Source organism: Leptonychotes weddellii, chromosome 13 (genome assembly GCF_054177405.1).
Source record: "Leptonychotes weddellii isolate Sample4059 chromosome 13, ASM5417740v2, whole genome shotgun sequence".
NCBI classification, from domain to species: Eukaryota; Metazoa; Chordata; class Mammalia; order Carnivora; family Phocidae; genus Leptonychotes; species Leptonychotes weddellii.
This window is the reverse complement of record NC_138381.1, coordinates 64,627,638-64,648,271: the sequence shown is the minus strand read 5'-3', so window position 1 is coordinate 64,648,271 and position 20,634 is coordinate 64,627,638. Positions and strand designations below refer to the sequence as shown.

The following is a 20,634-nucleotide window of genomic DNA, read 5'->3' as shown; positions in this document are numbered from 1 at the left end:
TTGCTAGTGCTCCAGAGTAGTTGGGTTTTATATATGTCCAGAATTTACAGTTGTTTTCTCAGGAGGATTGTTCCCTTGGCAGTTATTTGGCTATTATCTAAAGCAGAGCCTGGGTTTGTGATATAATTTGAATGTAAAGCCAATATGATTGGCTGATTAATTGGACGTAGGGGGAGGTAGAAGCAGGGGTGTGAGCAAAAGAGCAGGAATCAAGGATGATTATTCATTTTTTGGCTTAAGCAATTGGGAGGATGGTTTTGCTCATTTTCATGATAAAGAAGGCTAGGGGAGGGGCATGCTTGGCGGGGGGTAGAGAGGATATGAAAATGGCAAAAAGGTAGTTAGATATTTAGACTCTGGAGCTCAGGGGAAGAAGTGAGTACTAGAGGTCCCGACTTAGATATCTGAATATAACTGGTATTTGAAACTGTGGGACTGAGTAGGTTTACCTGAGGGGAATATAACAGGTGAAAAAGGGGTACCCTGGCACCATGTTCTGAGGCACCTCAGTATTTAGAAGTCCAACAGAGGAGGAAGAAGCCAAAGGAGACTGGAAGAGGAACCAGTGTGGCAGACTGCTGGAGAGTATAGATCACGAAGTCAGAGAAGAAGGTGGGAGGGACAGCTGAGTTGAATGCTTGCTGGGAATCAGTGAAGCTACAGACAGGAGCGGGACCCTTGATTGGGCAAGCAGAGGCCACTGGTGGCTTTACAAGGCCATCTCCCTACAATGGTGGTGAGAAAGTGGAGATATGACAGCCGTGGATCAAAAGTGCTTGCTCTTAGGGTTCCACTTATTCAGGCTACATGTTCAGCTGTGAGCTCTGTAACCACCCAAGCAGAAAGGCACTGTGTCGCCAGTGAATGTGCATCGTCGATGACCATGTTTCTTTCCTGCTCAAGGGGAGACTTTTCACCTTGAACTCTGGCTTTTGCCTGCTCAGGTGACCTGGTCAACCTAACTGCCTAAATTAGAGGTAGCATTTTCCATGCACAGGCTACAATAAGATCATCCTGTCTAGAGCTGATTGATAGGTGACTGCATGTTCTTTAATTAGTGGTCTTCATGATAATAGGAAGTAAATTTTGAATTATAGCCACAGACACTTAGACACTTTAGGCTCTTCCTTTGCCTGCTGAGTTACCTTTGCTGTTGTTCAGGTTGGAGTTTAGGAGGCACAAGTCTCTTAGTAAAGCTCGTATTGTGGTTCAGAGTATCATTTGCCCAAGAAACTAGAATGTTCCATGGGGTTGGATTATTACAGCTTGTGGAAAACTTCCGTATTATCAGCATTTGTTTAGACAGGTGTCAACTTGCTTTCTAGGCCCCCTGGAACACAGACTTATGTTGCATTACATTTGTTTTCAAGGATAATAATTCCATGAAGGCTTATCATTTCTTGGGTTTGTTTACTTGTTTAGGCAGAAATGTTTCCTTTGGTTCACTAACAGTCTACCTGTTTTATCCCAGAATTCTGCATTGACCTTTGGACCTACCTAAAATTAAAGCAACAAAAGAAATCAACTAAGACAGATCCTCTGTTTATTTTCTGGCTCAACTTCGGATTTTGCTCTCTGGCTTCTGTTGCTTCCCAGCTACCATATTTGCGTCTGGCATAGTGTTTGAACTCCTTAGACTTGTTGTCCTGAATTAACTCAGGGGTGAAGCCTTGGGTCCTTTGGTGATGCCAACACTGCTGGATTGCTGCTCCTTAGAACAGCCTTTCCTGGTTGGATGGGCTGTAACCCACCGCAGTCCACCTGCCTTCATGGCACACTTTGTTGTCTGTTCCAACAAGACTCCGTTCTAAGCCCTGGCAGTTACAGACTTGTGAATCTCACTGTAATGCTGATGATAATTCAGGACAATAATATGGCCTCAGTAATTTCTCCTTGTGTGAACCAGCTGGCCCTCATCTGGGACCTCAGTATTTCACACACTCCACTCCCTGCCGACTGTGCCCCTTCTTTATCAGAAATTCTTATAAGATTTACTGGTTTTGATTTCAAAACTATCGAACCCAGCCTTACTATAAAAAGGTAACTTTCATTTCTATTTTATCATCCCAGAATAAAGAATACTCAGATATTATGAAAGTCAATGTCACCATTTGTCTATCTGTTGAAAACGCTTTGTTCCCAAAAGTAAGTCATACATAGTAATTAGTCATCATATTGAAGATCTTTGCTGCAGTCTTCCTGCTAACCTCGTATTTCATTTGTGTCCTCATTCTCTTGTCTTTTGGATTACAAGTATTTCTGTAAATAAATAAAAGCAATTTCTCTGATCTAGGAGCTTCTGTTATCAGATTAGAAGGTTGGGGCCAGTTCTATATACAGCAAGTATTTCTAAAGCACATTTTTATTATTTGACCTATCTTAACACCGTTCCAGCTGGTTTCCCTAAGTTAGCAAAATACACTGTTTGAAGTAACCTGTTTATTAATACTTTATTGTGCAGTGAGGCTCCAACCTGAAAAACCAGTGCTTTCATCTCTGGGTGGATGCCTTTCTAAAATATTCAACTGATTTTTAAAAAATCTCTTTGCAGGAATCTTGACTATATATATATTTTTTCCTCTTTTTTTTTTTTTTTAAAGATTTTATTTATTTGACAGAGAGAGACACAGCAAGAGAGGGAACACAAGCAGGGGGAGTGGGAGAGGGAGAAGCAGGCTTTCTGCCGAGCAGGGAGCCCAACGTGGGTCTCGATCCCAGGACCCCGGGATCATGACCTGAGCTGAAGGCACACGCTCAATGACTCAATGAATGACGCCCCTTTTCTTCTGTTTTGTAATGTTGTAGTTGAATGAGAACGATCCCCATCATAAGTCTTAGAACTGAATTACAGCCAAATTTAAATGGGATTCGCTCTGGAGAGGAGAATTGGCAAGGACGAATAGCCCCTGGCTGTTGTATTGTAAGATAATTGTAACCATGGCAGTATTTGTTTCCTAATATTGTGCTTCTAAATTTAAGTGACAAGGTTCATCATAGGAAAAAACCCATTTGTATGTTTCTAGTTGCATTTAAATTATCCCAACTTCATTATTCCAACATTAGAAATAGTTGTTTCCTGTGGAGTAGCCGGTTTAGCAATTTGCTTAATCTCCTGTGGAAGTGGTTTTTTGCCTGGGCGAGTAATATCTTTTAATAAAGTGAGTTTTCTGGGAAGGCATACCTAACAACGGTAACTTTGAAAAATCTAGATAAAAGAATATGAGAAGCTTGAGAATGAGGAAGACCGCCTTTGCAGAAGCCGGCAAATTTATGACACTTACATCATGAAGGAGCTGCTGTCTTGCTCACATGTAAGTATTTCTTTCTGTTGCGTGCCTTTAGTTTGGCTCGGAGACAGCTTGCAGTGTTTCTAGAAAGTAAAATAGGAAGAAGCAGCTTAAAAATCAAACAGTACTCCCCCAGGACGGGACCCATGTCTTCTCTTCTGTCATTTGGTTGCTGGTAATGCTGACACAAAGCTGATGCTCCATCTACTCCAAGGATATTTCCAAAAGCGGATTCTTTCACGGCCAAAGAAAAAATGATGAAAACAAAATTGATAACTCATGCAGATCGATGGAAAAAAAGGCTGGTCTCAATTCCAGACTTTCTAAAAGAAATTCAGCTTTATTATTGTTAATTTGGCTGTACTTTAAATAATTAGGCTAATCAAATATTGATCAATAGAAATCTTAAATGGTTTCTTTGGATTAATGAGGAAGAGTAATAATTCTTATGTTAATTTTATTAATAGTTAAATGATGGTGGAAGCTGCGGGTCATCCGAGCTTTTCCCCCTATAAATCAGATAAACAATCCATTCAGTCATTAGGTTAAACTAGGTTCCTAGGAAATTATTCCGCCAGGAGTGAGTGGAAGAATTAGTGATAAAAATTCACCACATAATGTCTCTGAGAGTTTTCTGAAGGAGTGGCCTCACTGTCCTCGCTGCCGTGTCCAATACAGGAGCCACTGGCCCCCTGTGGCTGTTTAGATATCAGGTTAAATTAATTAAAATCCAGTGGAGTTAAGCATTTCACTCCCCAAGTCCTCGCGAGCGCGTTTCGAGTGCCCGAGAGCTGCAGGTGGCCGGTGGCTCTGGTATTGACCAGCACGGATACACGACATTGCTGTCATTGAGGGGAGTTCGAGCGGACCGCACTGGCCATGATAATGATTTATTATTTTTTATTTTTATTTTTATTTTAAGATTTTATTTATTTATTTGAGAGAGAGAGAGAAACAGCATGAGAGGGGATAGGGTCAGAGGGAGAAGCAGGCTCCCTGCTGAGCCGGGAGCCCAATGTGGGACTCGATCCCAGGACTCTGGGATCATGACCTGAGCCGAAGGCAGTCGCTTAACCGACTGAGCCACCCAGGCGCCCGATAATGATTTATTGTAGTGCTTCTGCATTCACTGTGTCATTCACGGTTCTTCCTGCCACTTGAGTAACTGTGACTGGTGCACCTCTTGTGCCCTGCATTTCTTTGTTGGCCTCACCTCACTTGTAGTAGACAGAATTCCTGAGCCAGTCCTGATGGTTGAGGCTTGGTGCCCTGCTACCTTGCCGGAGAATGGTCGAGCCTTGGAAAATGCCAGGTGTTCCGTGGGGATGCCACTGAAACTTGGTTTTCACGTCGCTCAGCAGTTTAGAGGGTTTTTGGCAGTATGTTGGGCGTTTTCAGCTTTTCCTCTTGTGGTGCATACTTAAAGAAGACGTAATTTGAAGTTTGGAGGGAGAAGAGAGTGTGTAGTTCTTATTGGAACTGTTTTTTTAGAGCCAGCTCCCTTCTGCTATGGTCACAGCAAGACTTTCCTTAACTTGCAGCCTCCTACCACCCTGGCTTTCAATTCTTACATGGATTTTCATGCATTTGTTTTCTCTTATATAGTGGAAATTTTTACAGTTTCGGGACCCTGTCATTAACTAATTGAGGGATGTATACATTTAGTAAGGTGATAATAAGATTCCTTACACTTTTTTTTTTTTTAATCACAGTAGTCTTAAACTCTTGTGGAGTTATGTTACGTCAGTCAGGTGCCCCCGTGCTCATCATCCTTCTTGACATGGTGGCTAAGAACTGCGGAAGCTCAGAGGAGCAAGTATCTGTTTGGATTGCCCACAGATATCCAGCTGATTTTTAAAAAATGCATGTCAATATAATTACCACAGGTTCCTGCTTAGTAATTGTGTCAAATTATATGCTGTAGTATTGTGTAACGTACAGAGGTTTGTTACGTTTTATATTTGTGGAAAAAAAAATTCTGTTTTTTTTTTTTAATTTTTTTTGAAAAGCCATTCTCAAAGCAAGCCGTAGAGCATGTGCAAAGTCACCTATCCAAGAAACAAGTGACATCAACTCTTTTCCAGGTAAGACAAAATTATTTCAAAATAAATGCTGTTGACCCTTGAAGAGCACAGGGATTGGGGCACTGACCCCCATGCAGTCAAAAATCCACGTATAACTTTTGGCTCCTGCCTCCAAACTTTGCTAATAGCCTTCTGTTGACCGGAAGCCTTACCGATAACATAAACAGTCGATTAACACAGATTTTATATGTTGTATGTATTATATACTGTATTCTTATAATAAAGTAAACTAGAGAAAAGAAAATGTCATTAAGAAAATTATAAGGAAAATACATTTTTAGTATTGTATGTAAAAAAATCAACGTGTAAGTGGAACCTGTGTGGTTCATACTTATGTGGTACAAGAGTCCCCGGCAGACTGTTTTCCATAAAGGGATGCGCACCACACAAGTGAGCCAGGAGCCCTTCATCCTGGCCTAGCCACGGATTTGCTCAGAGACCTTGGGAAAGCACCTGTCCAAAGTTCTGCAGCCTCCTGGGCAAAATGAGGAGAGGGATTAACTCTTCCCCATGGTTACCTTTAGCTCTGTGATTCCAAGGGGTAGAAAGTTCATAAGTAAAATAGCTAATTAAAAAAAAATTTACTCCACGGATCATTAGCTTTTAGTCTTTAAAACTCATATCAATGCTGATTATCAACACTTTTAGTCATTTACAAAATGTGCTACATAACTTCCAGGGCCCAGCACAGCATTAAAAAACTTGGGGCCCCTTGTTCAGAAATTCAGAATTTTAAGATGGGTTAGGCAGGGACACGAAACCAAGCCCTGGCTCTTCTGAGCATGAGCCCTGTGGGACTGCACGGGTCACACACCTGGAAAACCAACCATGGTCACTTGGGAAGCATCTGTGACTTTGCAGGAACCATGCCAGGCAATAGGGATGCCGGGGCAAACAGACGGACCTGTCCATACCTTCACAGAGCATGCAGTTGAGCTGTAGATAACTATTAAATAATCACGGTTATAAATCCGTTACTAAAAATTGGGCAAGTGCAAGAGTGGGAGCTGCGGGTCATCCGAGTCTCGTCAGTATGTGTTCTAGGTTCCTATTTATGCAGTGTGGGATTTCTTTTCCATCTCTTCCAGCCCTACATAGAAGAAATTTGTGAAAGTCTTCGAGGCAACATTTTCCAAAAGTTTATGGAAAGGTATGAAACTTCATGTATGTACATAACATTTTTTTGAGATATACTTGACGTCTAACGTTATATTAAAATAATAGTATATATATACTATATATATATATATATAGAACAGCCCACAGCTGTTCTATAGGTTTACCTCATTTTACCCAATGGACGCTGTCCTTAAAATGGGTATCAGTTTGTTCTTGACAATGAATGTACTTACCAAGCATTTACTATGTGCCAGCCTTCATGTTACACTGTCACCTCAGTACTTTATTATTTAGGATTTGCATATCTTGGTGTCTCTTTGAATCTGTAGCTCTTTAGCTTCAAAATGGTCTAAAGTTTAAATAGACTATGGAACCACAGTATCAAGAGTATCTTATTGGGACACCTTTGCTAAGGCAAGCACGGTTCTATAACCTATCTAATTCATTTGTTTGCTTTTTGAGATCCTGTCCCCCAAGGTGGGACCAGATTGCACTTGATTCTTTATGTAATAGAATTTGAGGTTCTAGGCAGATGTCTGTGGTCACATATATTATTACTTTCCCTAATAAATGTGCCCCTTTGAGCTACTCAAACTGTATGTGTATGTTTGTCGTACGAAACCCCGAACATGTTCAGCGATGTCTGTGAAGGCGGCCGGCCCATATGCCTTTCCGGCCACCAGCAGTCCGTTCGCTGGGATTTCGAGTATCCCTCTGAGATCATGCACTCTTCAGCGGAATCTGCTTTCACACTGACTGTGCTCTTCTCCGCAAACTGGGCTAATTTCTAGACAATCGCCGTGATGATCGAGTCTCGGTGCTGGAGCAGCCCACAGCTGTTCAGTAATTGCCCCGTTAGAACAAATGCTGCTTCTCTGCGGTTTTTCCCTCCACTTATTCACAGAGCTAAAGTAATTAAAAAAGAAAAAAAAAAAAACAGTTGTGTTATGATGCCACTAGAGTTCAAGAGATAATTTTATCCTGGAGTGGAGTCAGTACTTTGGGAAACTAATATGCATACAAATGATTACTACCTTTTTCTGAGTCGGAGCGGAGACTTTGCCAGAAAGCGGTGGCTCGCGTTGAGGGGGTAGGCTGGCTGTGTTTCAGCGGGGTCCGGCCTGCCCTGGCTCCGGTGCTGTTGGTTCAGAATTCTGACCTCTCCCAGCTCTTGGGGTCAGCCGAGCTTCTAGGTGATCGTTGGGAAAGGGGGGAGAAATGGGGATGGGAGTTAACAATGAGGGAGGGGGTCTGGTAGCTTGTTCTTGGCTTACTGGCCACCTGGTCAACCTGCATGTCCTTTTGTCCCACTAGGTGAGCCTTCTGCTCTTACTGCCACAAGAAATCTAAGCTGTTTGTGTTTTAGGCAAGCAGGTACACTGGATTTTCTGAAGCCATTAACCATGTTATGTAAATTACTTTCAAAGCGAATTTCTTCATTTTTATCTGTTTTGCATTCTTTTCGTGAAATAACTCTCAGAAATGCTCAAAATATAATTTTATTTTACTAACCTCACAGAGATGATAGGGAGATCAATGAAACACTCTGTAAACATCATTTTCGATTCACTGACAAAAGATGCTGCATAATTACAAAGAGTTCTTCTGCTTTTGATTTTCAACTTGACTGTATTAGCCTCAGAAATATTTTTAAAAGATCCTTAGATGGCATATAATTTTTTTTTGTCTTTTTATTGCCATATAATATAGTATTTGTTTCAGGGGTACAGGTCTGTGATTTATCAGTCTTACACAATTCACAGCGCTCACCATAGGACATACCCTCCCCAGTGTCCATCACCCAGCCACCCATCCCTCCCACCCCCCACCACTCCAGCAACCCTCAGTTTGTTTCCTGAGATTGAGTCTCTTATGGTTTGTCTCCCTCTCTGGTTTCGTCTTGTTTCATTTTTCCCTCCCTTTCCCTATGATCCTCTGTGTTGTTTCTCAAATTCTTCCTATCAGTGAGATCATATGATACTTGTCTTTCTCTGATTGACTTATTTCACTTATCATAATATCCTCTAGTTCCATCCACGTCATTGCAAATAGCAAGAGTTCGGTTTTTTTGATGGCTGCATAATAGTCCATTTTATATATATATATATATATATATATATATATATACACACACACATACACCACATCTTCTTTATCCATTCATCTGTTGATGGACATCTAGGCTCTTTCCATAGTTTGGCTGTTGTGGACATTGCTGCTATAAACATTGGGGTGCATGTGCCCCTTTGGATCACTACATTTGTCTTAGATGGCATATTAAATGAACCACCCCCGCTCCCCCCCCCAGGCAACTGGGATATTTAGATGCCTTAATGCATTCTGTTAGAATGCCAGTAATTCCTGGACCATGTATTTCATAGTACTCTCTCCCTCTCTCCCCTTCTTCCTTTCCTTTTCATTCATTCATTCATTCATAGAACTCTGGATACTGTGCCCGTGTAAGGAATTGTGCCAGGGGCTAGATGAAATCCAGCAGTCACCAAGAATATTCTTTGCCTTTGAAGAGTGTTCAATCTAGAAAGCATTTCTTTTGAAAAAATGTTTTAAAACAGGGCGCCTGGGTGGCTCAGTTGGTTAAGCGACTGCCTTCGGCTCAGGTCATGATGCCGGAGTCCCGGGATCGAGTCCCGCATCGGGCTCCCTGCTCGGCGGGGAGTCTGCTTCTCCCTCTGACCCTCCCCCCTCTCATGCTGTTTCTCTCTCTCTGTCAAATAAATAAATAAATAAAATCTTTTAAAAAAAAATGTTTTAAAACAAACACTACAGTGTTGCTCATTAATAAACATAATGAAAATAACGACTTTATTAAATAAGCTGTGGGGATAGATATTTTTTTAGACAGAGGGGGAAAAAAAAGTACTCATCAAGAAGATGAGTAAATTGTGGGAACAAATCCGCTCAGTAGGACTTATCGCGTCTTGTGATTCTAGTCTAAGGGCTTTTTCTCCTACAGCATTTGTATCTTTGAGCAGCGTTATTTGGTCCGGGTTCAGATCCATCCCTACTCCTCTCACTGTGTGCCTTGGCCAGGCCCTGGTCTCCTCTGCTGCAGAATGGGCATCATCATTCCTGCTCGTCAGACCTGCTCATCTTGTCGCTGGAGGGGGAAATGAACAGGTCCTGGCCCATGGAAAGCACTAGCTGAGTGTTTGCTGCTATTACCATTATTTATAAATATTTTGTCATTATTTATTTATTTTTAAAGATTTTATTTATTTATTTGACAGAGAGACACGGCGAGAGAGGGAACACAAGCAGGGGGAGGGGCAGAGGGAGAGGAAGAAGCAGGCTTCCTGCTGAGCAGGGAGCCCGATTTGGGGCTTGATCCCAGGACCCCGGGATCATGATCTGAGCCAAAGGCAGACGCTTCACCGACTGAGCCCCCCAGGCGCCCCCGAATATTTTGTCATTTAGAGCTGCGTGGTCCAGTATGGGAGCCACTGGCCACATGTAGCTCTTGAGCCCTTGAAATGACTGAGTGTGAATCGAGATGGGCTCTCAGTGCAAAATACACACTGGGTTTCACGACTTAATATAAAAACAAGAATGTAGAAGTCTCATTACTAATTTTGTACCAATCACACACATGATGAAATGATAATTTTTTCTCTATACTGGGGTTAAATAAAATACGTTATCAAAATGAAAGTACGTATGGGGCTCACGTTAGGCCTTCTCTTGGATGGTGCTGATTCAGATAGATGGGACCATAACAATCACCACAATTTAAGGGAAATATGACATCGTGCACCTGAATCATGAAATAAAGCCACAAAGACCGGTGAAGTCTTTGTGAAAAGATATGGAAGGAAACGTCCCTCCGGTCAAGAAGCAGCACGAGTGGTACCATCCTCGTCTGTCCTTTAACGTTGCTCTTTAAATCCGATTCATGGGATATGCAACTTTTCAGTGACTGTTTCTATTCTTTTTTAGTGACAAATTCACTCGATTCTGTCAGTGGAAAAACGTAGAATTAAATATCCATGTGAGTATCCTCTTCTCTTATTCTTTCCTTTTTTTTTTTTAAATAAAAACTTCCTCTGGCTTAACTTCGTGAGAAAATACTTCATACCCCGGAGCACACTCCCACGGGTAATACGCTGTCTAAACAGATATCACCCTTACAGCTCTGTGTAGGAAGAATTCATCCTCCCGTATCCAGCCTCTTAAACAATTCGGGTTTTAATTCTCTTTTTTCAGATTCATGTAAGAATGTGTTTATTTATTTAAGAAAGGGTATTTTAAGCAGTGATCGACCCTTCTACAGAAATAGTAGCCAAAACACAAGGCCCCCACGTAACGTACTTCCCACATGCCCTTGGCTTTTGCCATCCTGGTAAAGTCTCCCTTCTCTTCCGTATTATTAGGTATAATCTTGTAATAAAAATGATGACATCTTTTATTAGACCAAGGGTTCATCTCCTCTTTGATTATTTCTGAGAACGAGAAAAGCAGTCCTCAAAGACAGGCTCCTTTCTAACTAACACGCACTTCCTGTGAATGTCTCCTCTGCTTTTAGCTTTCAACGTCAGAAATTCCTGGGACGTCCCCTTCTTCATTTTTAGAACCCTCCTTCCTCGGTACATCCTCTTTTACTTTCTCCTTCATGTTCTCCCTTCACATAGGTTTGCAAAGAGGAAAAGAAATAATCAGCTGGATTTTTTTTAGTGTTTTTTCTTCTTGTAGTTTTTTTAGTTTTTTACTTGCCGGTACCATTGGGAGAAGCACTTTTTTTTTTTTTTAACTCCTTTCTTTCACATATCCTGGCACAATTTTGGAAACAAGAGGGCAAATAACGCATTTTTTTAAAAAATCCTTTCTGTCTGCCATAGATCTTTGTGATGCGTATTCTCCTTCAGCAGACCTGGTGTGCTCATATTCTGCTGTCCCCTGAGCATCGGATGTGAAGCCTTTGGGCCCAGTTACCTGACTGCAAACATGGTGTTTGAAGGGTTGTTTGGGGGAACCCTTCAGGAATCTGACCCTTAACTTGCCAGGATACATAAACCACCGTGAATGTCAGGCTCACTGTCTGCCTTTGTGCCATCTAAGACTATTAAACCTACTTAGGAAGCAGGCCATTACTGAGATATTGACACAAGGAGAGGGCTTATGAATGAAACCTCTTTATGTACTTTCCTCATATTTAGTGTCTTGTTTCACACTCACATGCCCAGCACGAGTCTTCACTATTCTGTGATGTTATCGATAAAAAATTCACATGGCCAGCATCCGTTGGGTTTTCTGATCATATGGTCCACTATTATGAAAACGTAGATGCCCTTGATGTAGATTTATTTTTCTACCATGACAGTTCCTAGAATTGCTGAGCTGTTCCCAAACTTCCAGCTTCAGAGTAGTTAAGGACACTCTCATTTTGAGTAGAAATTTCACACTCCCTTGTCTTCAGGGTATACGTCTAATAACCTAACATTTAGGAGATTGGAAAAACAATCTAACTCGACTCCCACTCTGTTGTCTGCCCATTTGCCTCCCTTTTATGCATTTTGGGGGTAGAGCGGAAGGAGGTTCTAGAAGGTCTTGCCACCTTGCGCATCTCATCTGTTAGAGCAGTCAGTCACAGAAAATGCAGATCCTTATTTCAGAACTGCTAGTTTAGTAACTGTGTCTTACATGAAAACAATAACATAATTTTAATGCAACTCTATGTTTCCATTTCGTGTTTTGAATTCACAGTTGACCATGAATGATTTTAGCGTACACAGGATCATTGGACGAGGAGGATTTGGTGAAGTGTATGGTTGCAGGAAAGCAGACACTGGAAAAATGTAAGCTCTCTGTGGGTTTTATACTTGCATTAATAGAAAATGCCTACATCGATTTATGGAAGCCCATCTTCCCACTCCTGAAGTGCCTTACTTCAGGAAGAAAGAGGTTCTATTTTGTTAAGCATTATAAATGAGAACAGTCAGCTGGAACTTCCACTTCTTAGGGCTCAGAGGGAAGTTAACCAGGTACTGTGTGTTATGAGCCCTTGTGGTTCAGGCCACGGGTGAAGGAGCCTGGGATCTGGAGGTGACCAAGAAGGGGCATTATGTACAGCCTCCCGGTCCGATCTGCTGCAAAGAATTCTCTGCTTTGCAGAGGAGAGACATTCTCTTCTAAACGGTGACGCACCTGTGATTTAGCATATGCCCTTTAGGGTGGTGTAGCTTTCCAGGAGATGTCCGTTCCATAGATGGGTAGCCTGAGGTTAGTGAGAAGGATGCACTGCCTGCTGTGAGGATCACAGTCATGGGGCTCCATCACCGTCTTAGTTGCTTATCTTACGGGAGGAGGTTGATGTGAGGCAGTTACGTGCACATGAGCCAGGCGCAGGCCTCTTCCAGAAGGTGAATGGTCTTGGAGTTCTTAAGGAGTGCAGGGGGGAAAGGTGTTTTGGTTTTTTTAAATATAGAAGGAGTTTGTTTAAGTGAACATGTACCTGGAAACAAAAGAGAATGGGAAAATACAGTTTGATAGACGCAGAACTACAAGTGTGATCAAGTGACAGGCCTGTTAGAGCCGTGGCCGAGTGGAATCAGCCGTGCAGCTTGATAACGTCACTGTAGATGTACGAGGGAGTAATTGGGGTCACCGACTTCAGCGCCTGCCTCTCCTGCCTCCTCAGCACTGTCTAGCGAGCACTGTCGCTCAGCCTCCGCTCGGGTCCTCCCTGTGACTGGGCACTGAAGGCCTTACCAAGTCGCCCTCCTACTTTTCAGACAGGTCCTGTCATGGGCATGATTTTTATTATGTGGGGGCTGAAGGTTACCTTCACTGATGTGTGCCCGCTGGTCTTCTTCCTGTTGTGGGGCCCTGTGCGGGGTGAACCCAGTGTCTGGCACTCGGGCGCGTGAAGTCTGGTGCCCTGCTGAGACAGGATGGCCTGGCGATCTAGAGTGCGGGTCCGGGCGGCCCATGGCCGGGTCATAGCTGACTTGCACGAAGTTTGTGCCTCCGTCCAGCCTCGGCATCCTGGTCTGTGGGGTCGGGAAAATACTTCCTCGTCGTGAGAATTGGATACACTTTAAGGCACAGACCACTGCCTCTTCCATAGTCAGAATTAATGAACAGTGTGCCCAGGTCCCTCGTCCCACTGTAGTGCCACGGTGGGCCCTGATCCTAAGTGATGTACTTGTCACTTACTCCATTTCACCGACTGTTCTTTTTCCTTCATCCCTGCGGCTTGTCCACGTATTTAGGGGATCTGCTCATCTGCCACACGACGTAGATGTAGAAATTAATAACATCAACGCATCTCTTCATTACATTTATTATTTTACATGATTCTCAGTGTGTGGAAAACTGTCTTCTACTTTTTAGATTAAGGGTAGACACTTACCGGGAGTCCCGCAGCTAGAAAGTGGCCAGGCTCAGTCCCTGTGGATCCGGGAGTGTGTCCTTCCAGTCCGCAGGCTGCCAGTCACATGTGCACTGGCCCCGGAGCCCCTCCTCAAACTGCCACCTACCTCAGAAGCCAGTGGAAGCCAACTTGCTCAACCCAGGGGCTCCAGGCCCGTGTGTGCTGGCTTCTCTGGTCTACAATTTAAACGTTTACCGGATGCCATCGTGGTAGGGGGTAGCGATAGAAGTAGATGAAACATTTTGAAATTCATCACGAAAATTAAATATTTAAAGAACACATCACTTCATATATACTCGATATGCGATCCCGTAATTAAGTAAATTAATGTCTCCATTGGTGGATTTGTTATAAAGAATTCCTGGAGGGGCGCCTGGGTGGCTCAGTCGTTAAGCGTCTGCCCTTGGCTCAGGTCATGGTCCCAGGGTCCTGGGATCGAGTCCCGCATCGGGCTCCCTGCTCTGTGGGAAGCCTGCTTCTCCCTCTCCCACTCCCCCTGCTTGTGTTCCCTCTCTCGCTGTGTCTCTGTCAAATAAATAAGTAAAATTAAAAAAAAATAAAAAAAAGAATTCCTGGAACAGTAGATAAAATGAGCAAATTTGAACATCCATCTCTGTTTTGTTCCAAGTCCTCACATTGTAAGTTATGATCAGTTAGAAACAAATGGATTTTCTGGGTCCTGTCACAGCCAGACAACCACCATATTATGTACCTGGGCCTTATAAAGTCGTCCATCAGTGGGGATTTATAATCATGCACATAGAGTTCTAAAGCCCCTGAAGCCCTTGTAAAAATTTCCTTTTAGCTTTCTGCTGAAAAATTGTCCTGCTTTCTTCACCCGTGATTATAGAGAATGCCAGCTAACATGTCTGTGTTTCCTTAATAGGAGTTTGTTACAGGTTTTCAAAAAGCTTAAGTTGTCAGCTGTTTCTGATCTTCACTAACTTTCATATAAAAGTCTTACTGATTCTTTTTATTATTTGAAATATGATAACTTAAATATCAAGATTAAATACAAATCAGGGGAGCCTGGCCGGCCCCGTCGGTAGAGCGTGGGACTCTTGATCTCGGGGCCTTGAGTTCGAGCCTCACATTGGGTGTGGAGATTACTTAAAAAAAAAAAAATTAAAAACAAATCAATAAAGTCACATTTTTGGGTGTGCCTTTTTGAGCACATGCCTTCCCTTTTCATTTTGTTGGTTGTCAATGTTTTAGAGTCTTGCACTCTGCACTCTTGCAAAATCTTGACCACTGCTAAATCACAATTTCTAAATGCTAAATATTATACACATATCCCTGCACCCCCACAACACACACATGGTAGTACTGGGCAGCAACGATACATGCAAAATTTATTTCACTGAATTTATTTATATCCCTGTACTTTATGCTCTTATTGGATTGGAACTTCTGTTCATGTAATGATAGAAATATCTTAATTATTGCTGGATTTTTTTTTTAAAGAAACCTTTTTATTTTAGAATAGTTTTAGGTTTAGAAAGGAGGTAGAGACAGCACAGGGGAGCTCCCCTGGCCTACACCAGTCTCCCTGTCTTACATTTGTCACAACAAATGACTAGTATCAATATGTTATTATTAACTAAAATCTCTACTTTATTTGGATTTCCTTAGTTTTTACCCAATGGCTTTTTCTGTTCCCAGATCCCATGTTACAGTTAAGTCATCATGTCTCCTGAGGCTCCTTTAGACTGTGACAGTTTCGCAGACTTTCCTTGTTTTTGATGGCCTGGATAGCCTTGAGGAGTCCCAGTCAGGGATACCGTAGAATAGACATTCTATTAGACATCCAGTTTAGGCGCGCTTTCCTCATGGTTATCCTGGGGCTGTGGGCTTTTGGAAGCAAGACCCCAGAGAAAACCCCATTCTCATCACATCATATCAAGGATGCCCGTCATTAACATGACTCATCACTGTTGATGCTCACCTTGACCACTTGCTTGAGGTAGTGTTCGTCAGGCTCCTCCACCGTAACTCCGTGCTGTTCTCTTAGGAAGGAGCTCACTGTGTGCAGCCCTTACCTAAGGAGTGGGGAGGTATGCTTCGCCTCCTGGAGGGGGCCTTGAATTTTTTTCTTAATACATGCAAAATAAAAAAAAAAAACAATTTTTTTTTTTTGCATGACACTTGGGTACCATTTTGCTTCTTTTAGACACTTCCCAAATCTTTAGAAACTTTCCCCCATACGACGTGTATCATTTAAAGCAGCCTAGATATATTTTCAGTAGAGTTTTTTCAATAACATTTATGTTTCTAGGTATGCAATGAAATGCTTGGATAAGAAGAGGATCAAGATGAAACAAGGAGAAACATTAGCCTTAAATGAGAGGATTATGTTGTCTCTTGTGAGTACAGGGGTAAGTATTCCGTTTTGAGCATTGCTTGTTTCTGTATTCGTTGGTTGGTTGGTTTTATATATCAGGACAATTTATTTAAAATACAGGCATTCTTTTCCAGCAAATTATGCAGCTAGCCAGTTCTTGGGTGGGTTAGAATTTATAGCAGGGAAGAGCAGCACTAAGTTAATATAAATAGTGTGTAATTCTCATATTATCTCTGTTTAATTTGGGAGTTAGAGAAGTGTTAGCGACCATCATCATGCACACCCACGGCTTCTCCCTTTAGTGGCTGTTTATGGCTTCCTTCTTGGCGGAATATGCTTGCAGAGAGGGCAGAAGTAATCATGGCAACAACAACGAAATCACTTGAGTCTAGTTAAGAACTGACTGCATGATGGAGGACTAACCCAGAGAAGAAAGAGCACGAGGAAAGCAGCTCTTGTCCTCTGTAAATAAACAGAGAGAGGAAGCATTGCGGGTTACTCAGGCCTGAACTGGATTTGGGTCTGTCCCCAGTCTCTAGAGGGTGGCTTTATCGTTATCTATCTTGCTGCTTTTTTACCTGCTGTGGATTTTGCTCATTTCCATTTCCAAGACCATGTTTCCACCTGTTGGATATTGTATTTGTTTTCAGGTAGCATTTTTAGCTCAGCTTGTGCCAAAAACTTTTACCCTGTGTCTTCTTGCAAAATAGTGTCCCATTCTGGCTTCTTTTGCAGTGAATGGTATGACCCATGAGCAAAGCCTTGGCTTTTATTTATTTGAACAGATGTCTATAAAGACACCCAGAAAAACTCTGTGTCCAACCTGGCCATGCCCGTGTGCACCAGCAGGCCTGCCAGAGGAGGTCAGGGACTCGAGGTCTCGAAGGGAAGGCAGGAAATGACGGTGGAGTGGCCAGACTCCTGCTGAGTACCTCACATGTGAATTTAAGGTTAAACACTGAGCCAAGAGGGTTTGTGTGCAGTGAGATCTATTGGGGAGGGCGTGGCCTCCAAATATCCTAGCTGGGTTCTAAATAGGGCCAACCTCACCCAAAGGATGAAGGAATCAGATTTTAATGGTGAATCAGAGAATCCCTTTCAACTAGGAAGCAAGGAACCTGAGACCCAGAGAGGTTAATTTCCTTGTCCAGAGTCTGTAGACTCCCTGGCTAGTGTTCCTTTTTTTTTTTTTTAAAGATTTTAATTTATTTGAGAGAGAGAGAATGCACACATGCGCACGGGGGAGGGGCAGAGGGAGAGAGAATCTCAAGCAAACTCCCTGCTGAGCACAGAGCCTGACACAGGGTTCGATCCCATGACCCTGAGGTCATGACCTGAGCCCAAATCGAGAACCAGATGCCCAACCGACTGCGCCACCCAGCCGTCCCCTCTTGTTCCTTTCTTACTATCACCTGATAGGCTCCATGTTTTTTTGTTTACACCTGTATTTATTGTATTGTGGTTTATATTATTCTAGCATTAGTTTTAAGCAGTTTCAGAAAGGTTATCTGCTACTGAAGTAGAAGAGTATCATAATTTAGCTCAACCGTAATAAGTGAAAATGCCTTAGCTATAAATAATTTCTATCTATGTGCCACTGCCTCCCAACATATGGACATTAAGCATTTCAAATAAGAGCTATCCTGTGTGCACGACCATGTTTTCAACTAGTTGGAGTGGAGACTGAGCAGCTTGCACACTGTATTGGAATCGGTTCGAATGGCACTGGTTTCTGGGTTCTTTTGGGAATGTCGTTGTCTTAAATTTCAAACATGGATGTACACTTATTCCAGATTTTAAGTGATAATTAAAATATTAATTTTTAATGAGTTATCTCCAACACCTTGGATATTTATTCTCAAGAAAGCCTATGGAAAAAGAAATTTTTGGTGTTGGAAACTATACATGAAATTTTCATGGCGCATTTTTATATTTATTTTTTCCAGGTGAAGGGGAATATAGTTAAGTAGAGGTATGGTTCCTCCCCAGTCTTACCCTTGAAGGGAATAAATAAAAAACTGGGATTAATTTGGTCTACTACTTTGAGCTAACTTTAAAGAATTGTTTATATTTTTTATTCAAATATCGAACCTGGCTTTTGTTTTTGTTTTTTGGGAATTTTGAGGTTTTCTTGTTTTGTTTTGTGTTTTACTTATCAATACATAATTTAACCAGGGGGTGGCTGGCTGAGTCAGAGAGCATGTAATTCTTGATCTCATGTTGTAAGTTCGAGCCCCACACTGGTGTAGAGCTTACTTAAAAATAAAAGCTTTAAAAAAATAATACATAATTTAACCAAAAGAGTTGTAATAAAGCTGTTTGGAATTTCATTTTCTTTCTTTCTTTCTTTTCTTTTCTTTTTTTCTGTCTTTTGCTAATCAAAGGCCACTTTTTATGGTTTTTTAATGATCTTTCTTGGCATCACTAGGTTAAACTTCAGATTAACCTGTATAGTGTGGTTTCCCAGGGTGTTGGCATGAAACTGAACTGAAGTCACTCGTTATAGTTTTCTTTTTACTGGAAGTTTTTTCTTTTTCCTTCCAGTCTCAGACTGAGTGTTCCTTCCCCCGACCTTTCAAAGAGGCAGTAGGAAGTACTGTTCCTGGTTGGATTCTGTAATTCTAGAATAGTAAAAAGGGAAATCTTCAAGTTTCAGAACCAGGATAAGCATGTCCGTAGCTGGGAAAGAGCTAATTTAGCACCCTCATGAAACAGTCCCGTCATGTCCTTGAAGTCTCACTCATTCATTCCTGAACTATATTGGAGTGCCTAGATCGTGCCAGGTATTCTGCTGCAGGTGGGGGTCCCAAAACGTGACTCTGCGCCTTGCTCTTTTAGAGCCGCACAGAATGAGAGAAGGTGATATTTGTTCACCCGATCTTGAAATGCATAGATAATTAGGACGTGTGGCAAGAGCCGTGAGACAGGTACCCAGTGCCCAGGAAGCAGTTACCGGGGGGGTGAGGGGGGTGACAATGGATACTCCTCGGAAGTCCCCGGAGGTGCCAGCACGTATCTGGGTCCTGAGCACTTCAGGAGGGTTTGAGGACTTCAGGGAAGGTCAGCAGAGCCGGGGTCTGAAGTGATGCGTGAGTCGCACAAGATGAAGCTGGAGAGGGGAGAGAGACTGACAGGAACCAGACCAGACCGTCAAGAGCTTTCCAGGCCAGTTCTGAGGATGTAAAAAAAAAAAAAATCTTAACAGCAGTTGGAGACAAAGTGTTCGAAGCGGGAAGATCTCATAAGCCTTCCTCTGACTGCAGGGTGGAGAATTCTTAAGTACTTCATGGTGTATTTTATTAGAGTTTCACAGAGTCCCTACAGAATACAGGCTACTTTGCTCGGTACCTGTAGGAAGTCCTCACTGAGGGTCTGCCTCCAATGGATCCACTAGTTCTTACTGCCTTTAATTGGTAATCAAGGCAAAACATCTTAACCGTGATTATGTTGGGAACTCTACCTGCACCGTCATTAAATTGCTGCCTGTTTTGTCGTATTGGTCTGTATTTGGTTCTTTGTGTCTCGAGCTTCACACGAGACCCGGTGTGGTTTCTGCCCAGCACCTGAGAGAGGTGAGGGACTGCGGTCAGCGTGGAGACAACTGAATCATACCCCTTTAACTGAGCTTTCCTTTTACATTGCTACAGAAACCCTGCCTTTGTAAGCAGCATACCATAGAACCCTGGACAAGGTCAGGAGACTTGGGGGTGAGATCTTGGCTGGCTACCAAATTTCTTTATGACCTCAGGCAGGTCATTTCCCCTTTTTAGGGCCTTAGTTTCCTTGTCTTAAAAATAAACAAGTTGGACCAGGTGATCTTTTTTTTTTTTTAAAGGCCCTTCCTACTCAGCCTGTGATTCTAAATCGGCAGTTCGTGTTCCATCTTAATAACATAAGATCTAAGTGAACCTTTTGCCCCTTTTGCTACTTTCTCAGGGCTACCATTAGAAGGATCTTATCCCATCGTGTTCAGAAATACCCCTTGGCAGGGTCCACTTGTCTCCTTGGTGGAGCGAGTGCAGTTGCTGTCTCTAGCTGGGAAAGACCCTAAGTTCTGGGTCCACCAGCCTCTCTGTGTGACATCTGAATTGCCCTTCAGATCAGGAACCAGAGTGTGTGGGGAACCCCACTAAGGAAGGAGCAGAATGAGCCATCTTCAGCAGGCTATTAGAAAGGTGGTTCCCTATGTAGTTCCAGGAGGGCCCCAGGAAGGCCACATGGCTTTTTTTTTTTTTTTTTTTTTTGCAACATGGCTTTTAACAGAAAAAGGAAAGCAGTTTTATTTTGCCTATTTAAAGCAAAATTGGGCTTGAAGTCAGTAGTCACTAATACCACCTCAACAGCGTTTTAAGGCAAAAACTAGGTGATCACAAAATGAAATTTGTAATTCATTCTGGAGTTATTTCCTCTGGAAGA

The 20,634-nt window shown here is 42.4% G+C and overlaps 1 protein-coding gene across 4 annotated transcripts in view; it reads left to right on the top strand.

Annotated features, from left to right (window-relative positions):
- Positions 1–20,634, top strand: part of GRK3 (G protein-coupled receptor kinase 3) — a 124,910-nt gene that overhangs the window by 64,388 nt on the left and 39,888 nt on the right. For all 4 annotated transcript variants that reach the window (XM_081801940.1, XM_081801939.1, XM_081801941.1 and 1 more), the window contains 6 exons: positions 3,210–3,311; positions 5,297–5,371; positions 6,460–6,521; positions 10,445–10,496; positions 12,209–12,300; positions 16,153–16,252. In XM_081801940.1, the coding sequence (XP_081658066.1) occupies positions 3,210–3,311; positions 5,297–5,371; positions 6,460–6,521; positions 10,445–10,496; positions 12,209–12,300; positions 16,153–16,252 (483 nt within the window). The remainder of the gene's footprint in view (positions 1–3,209; positions 3,312–5,296; positions 5,372–6,459; positions 6,522–10,444; positions 10,497–12,208; positions 12,301–16,152; positions 16,253–20,634) is intronic.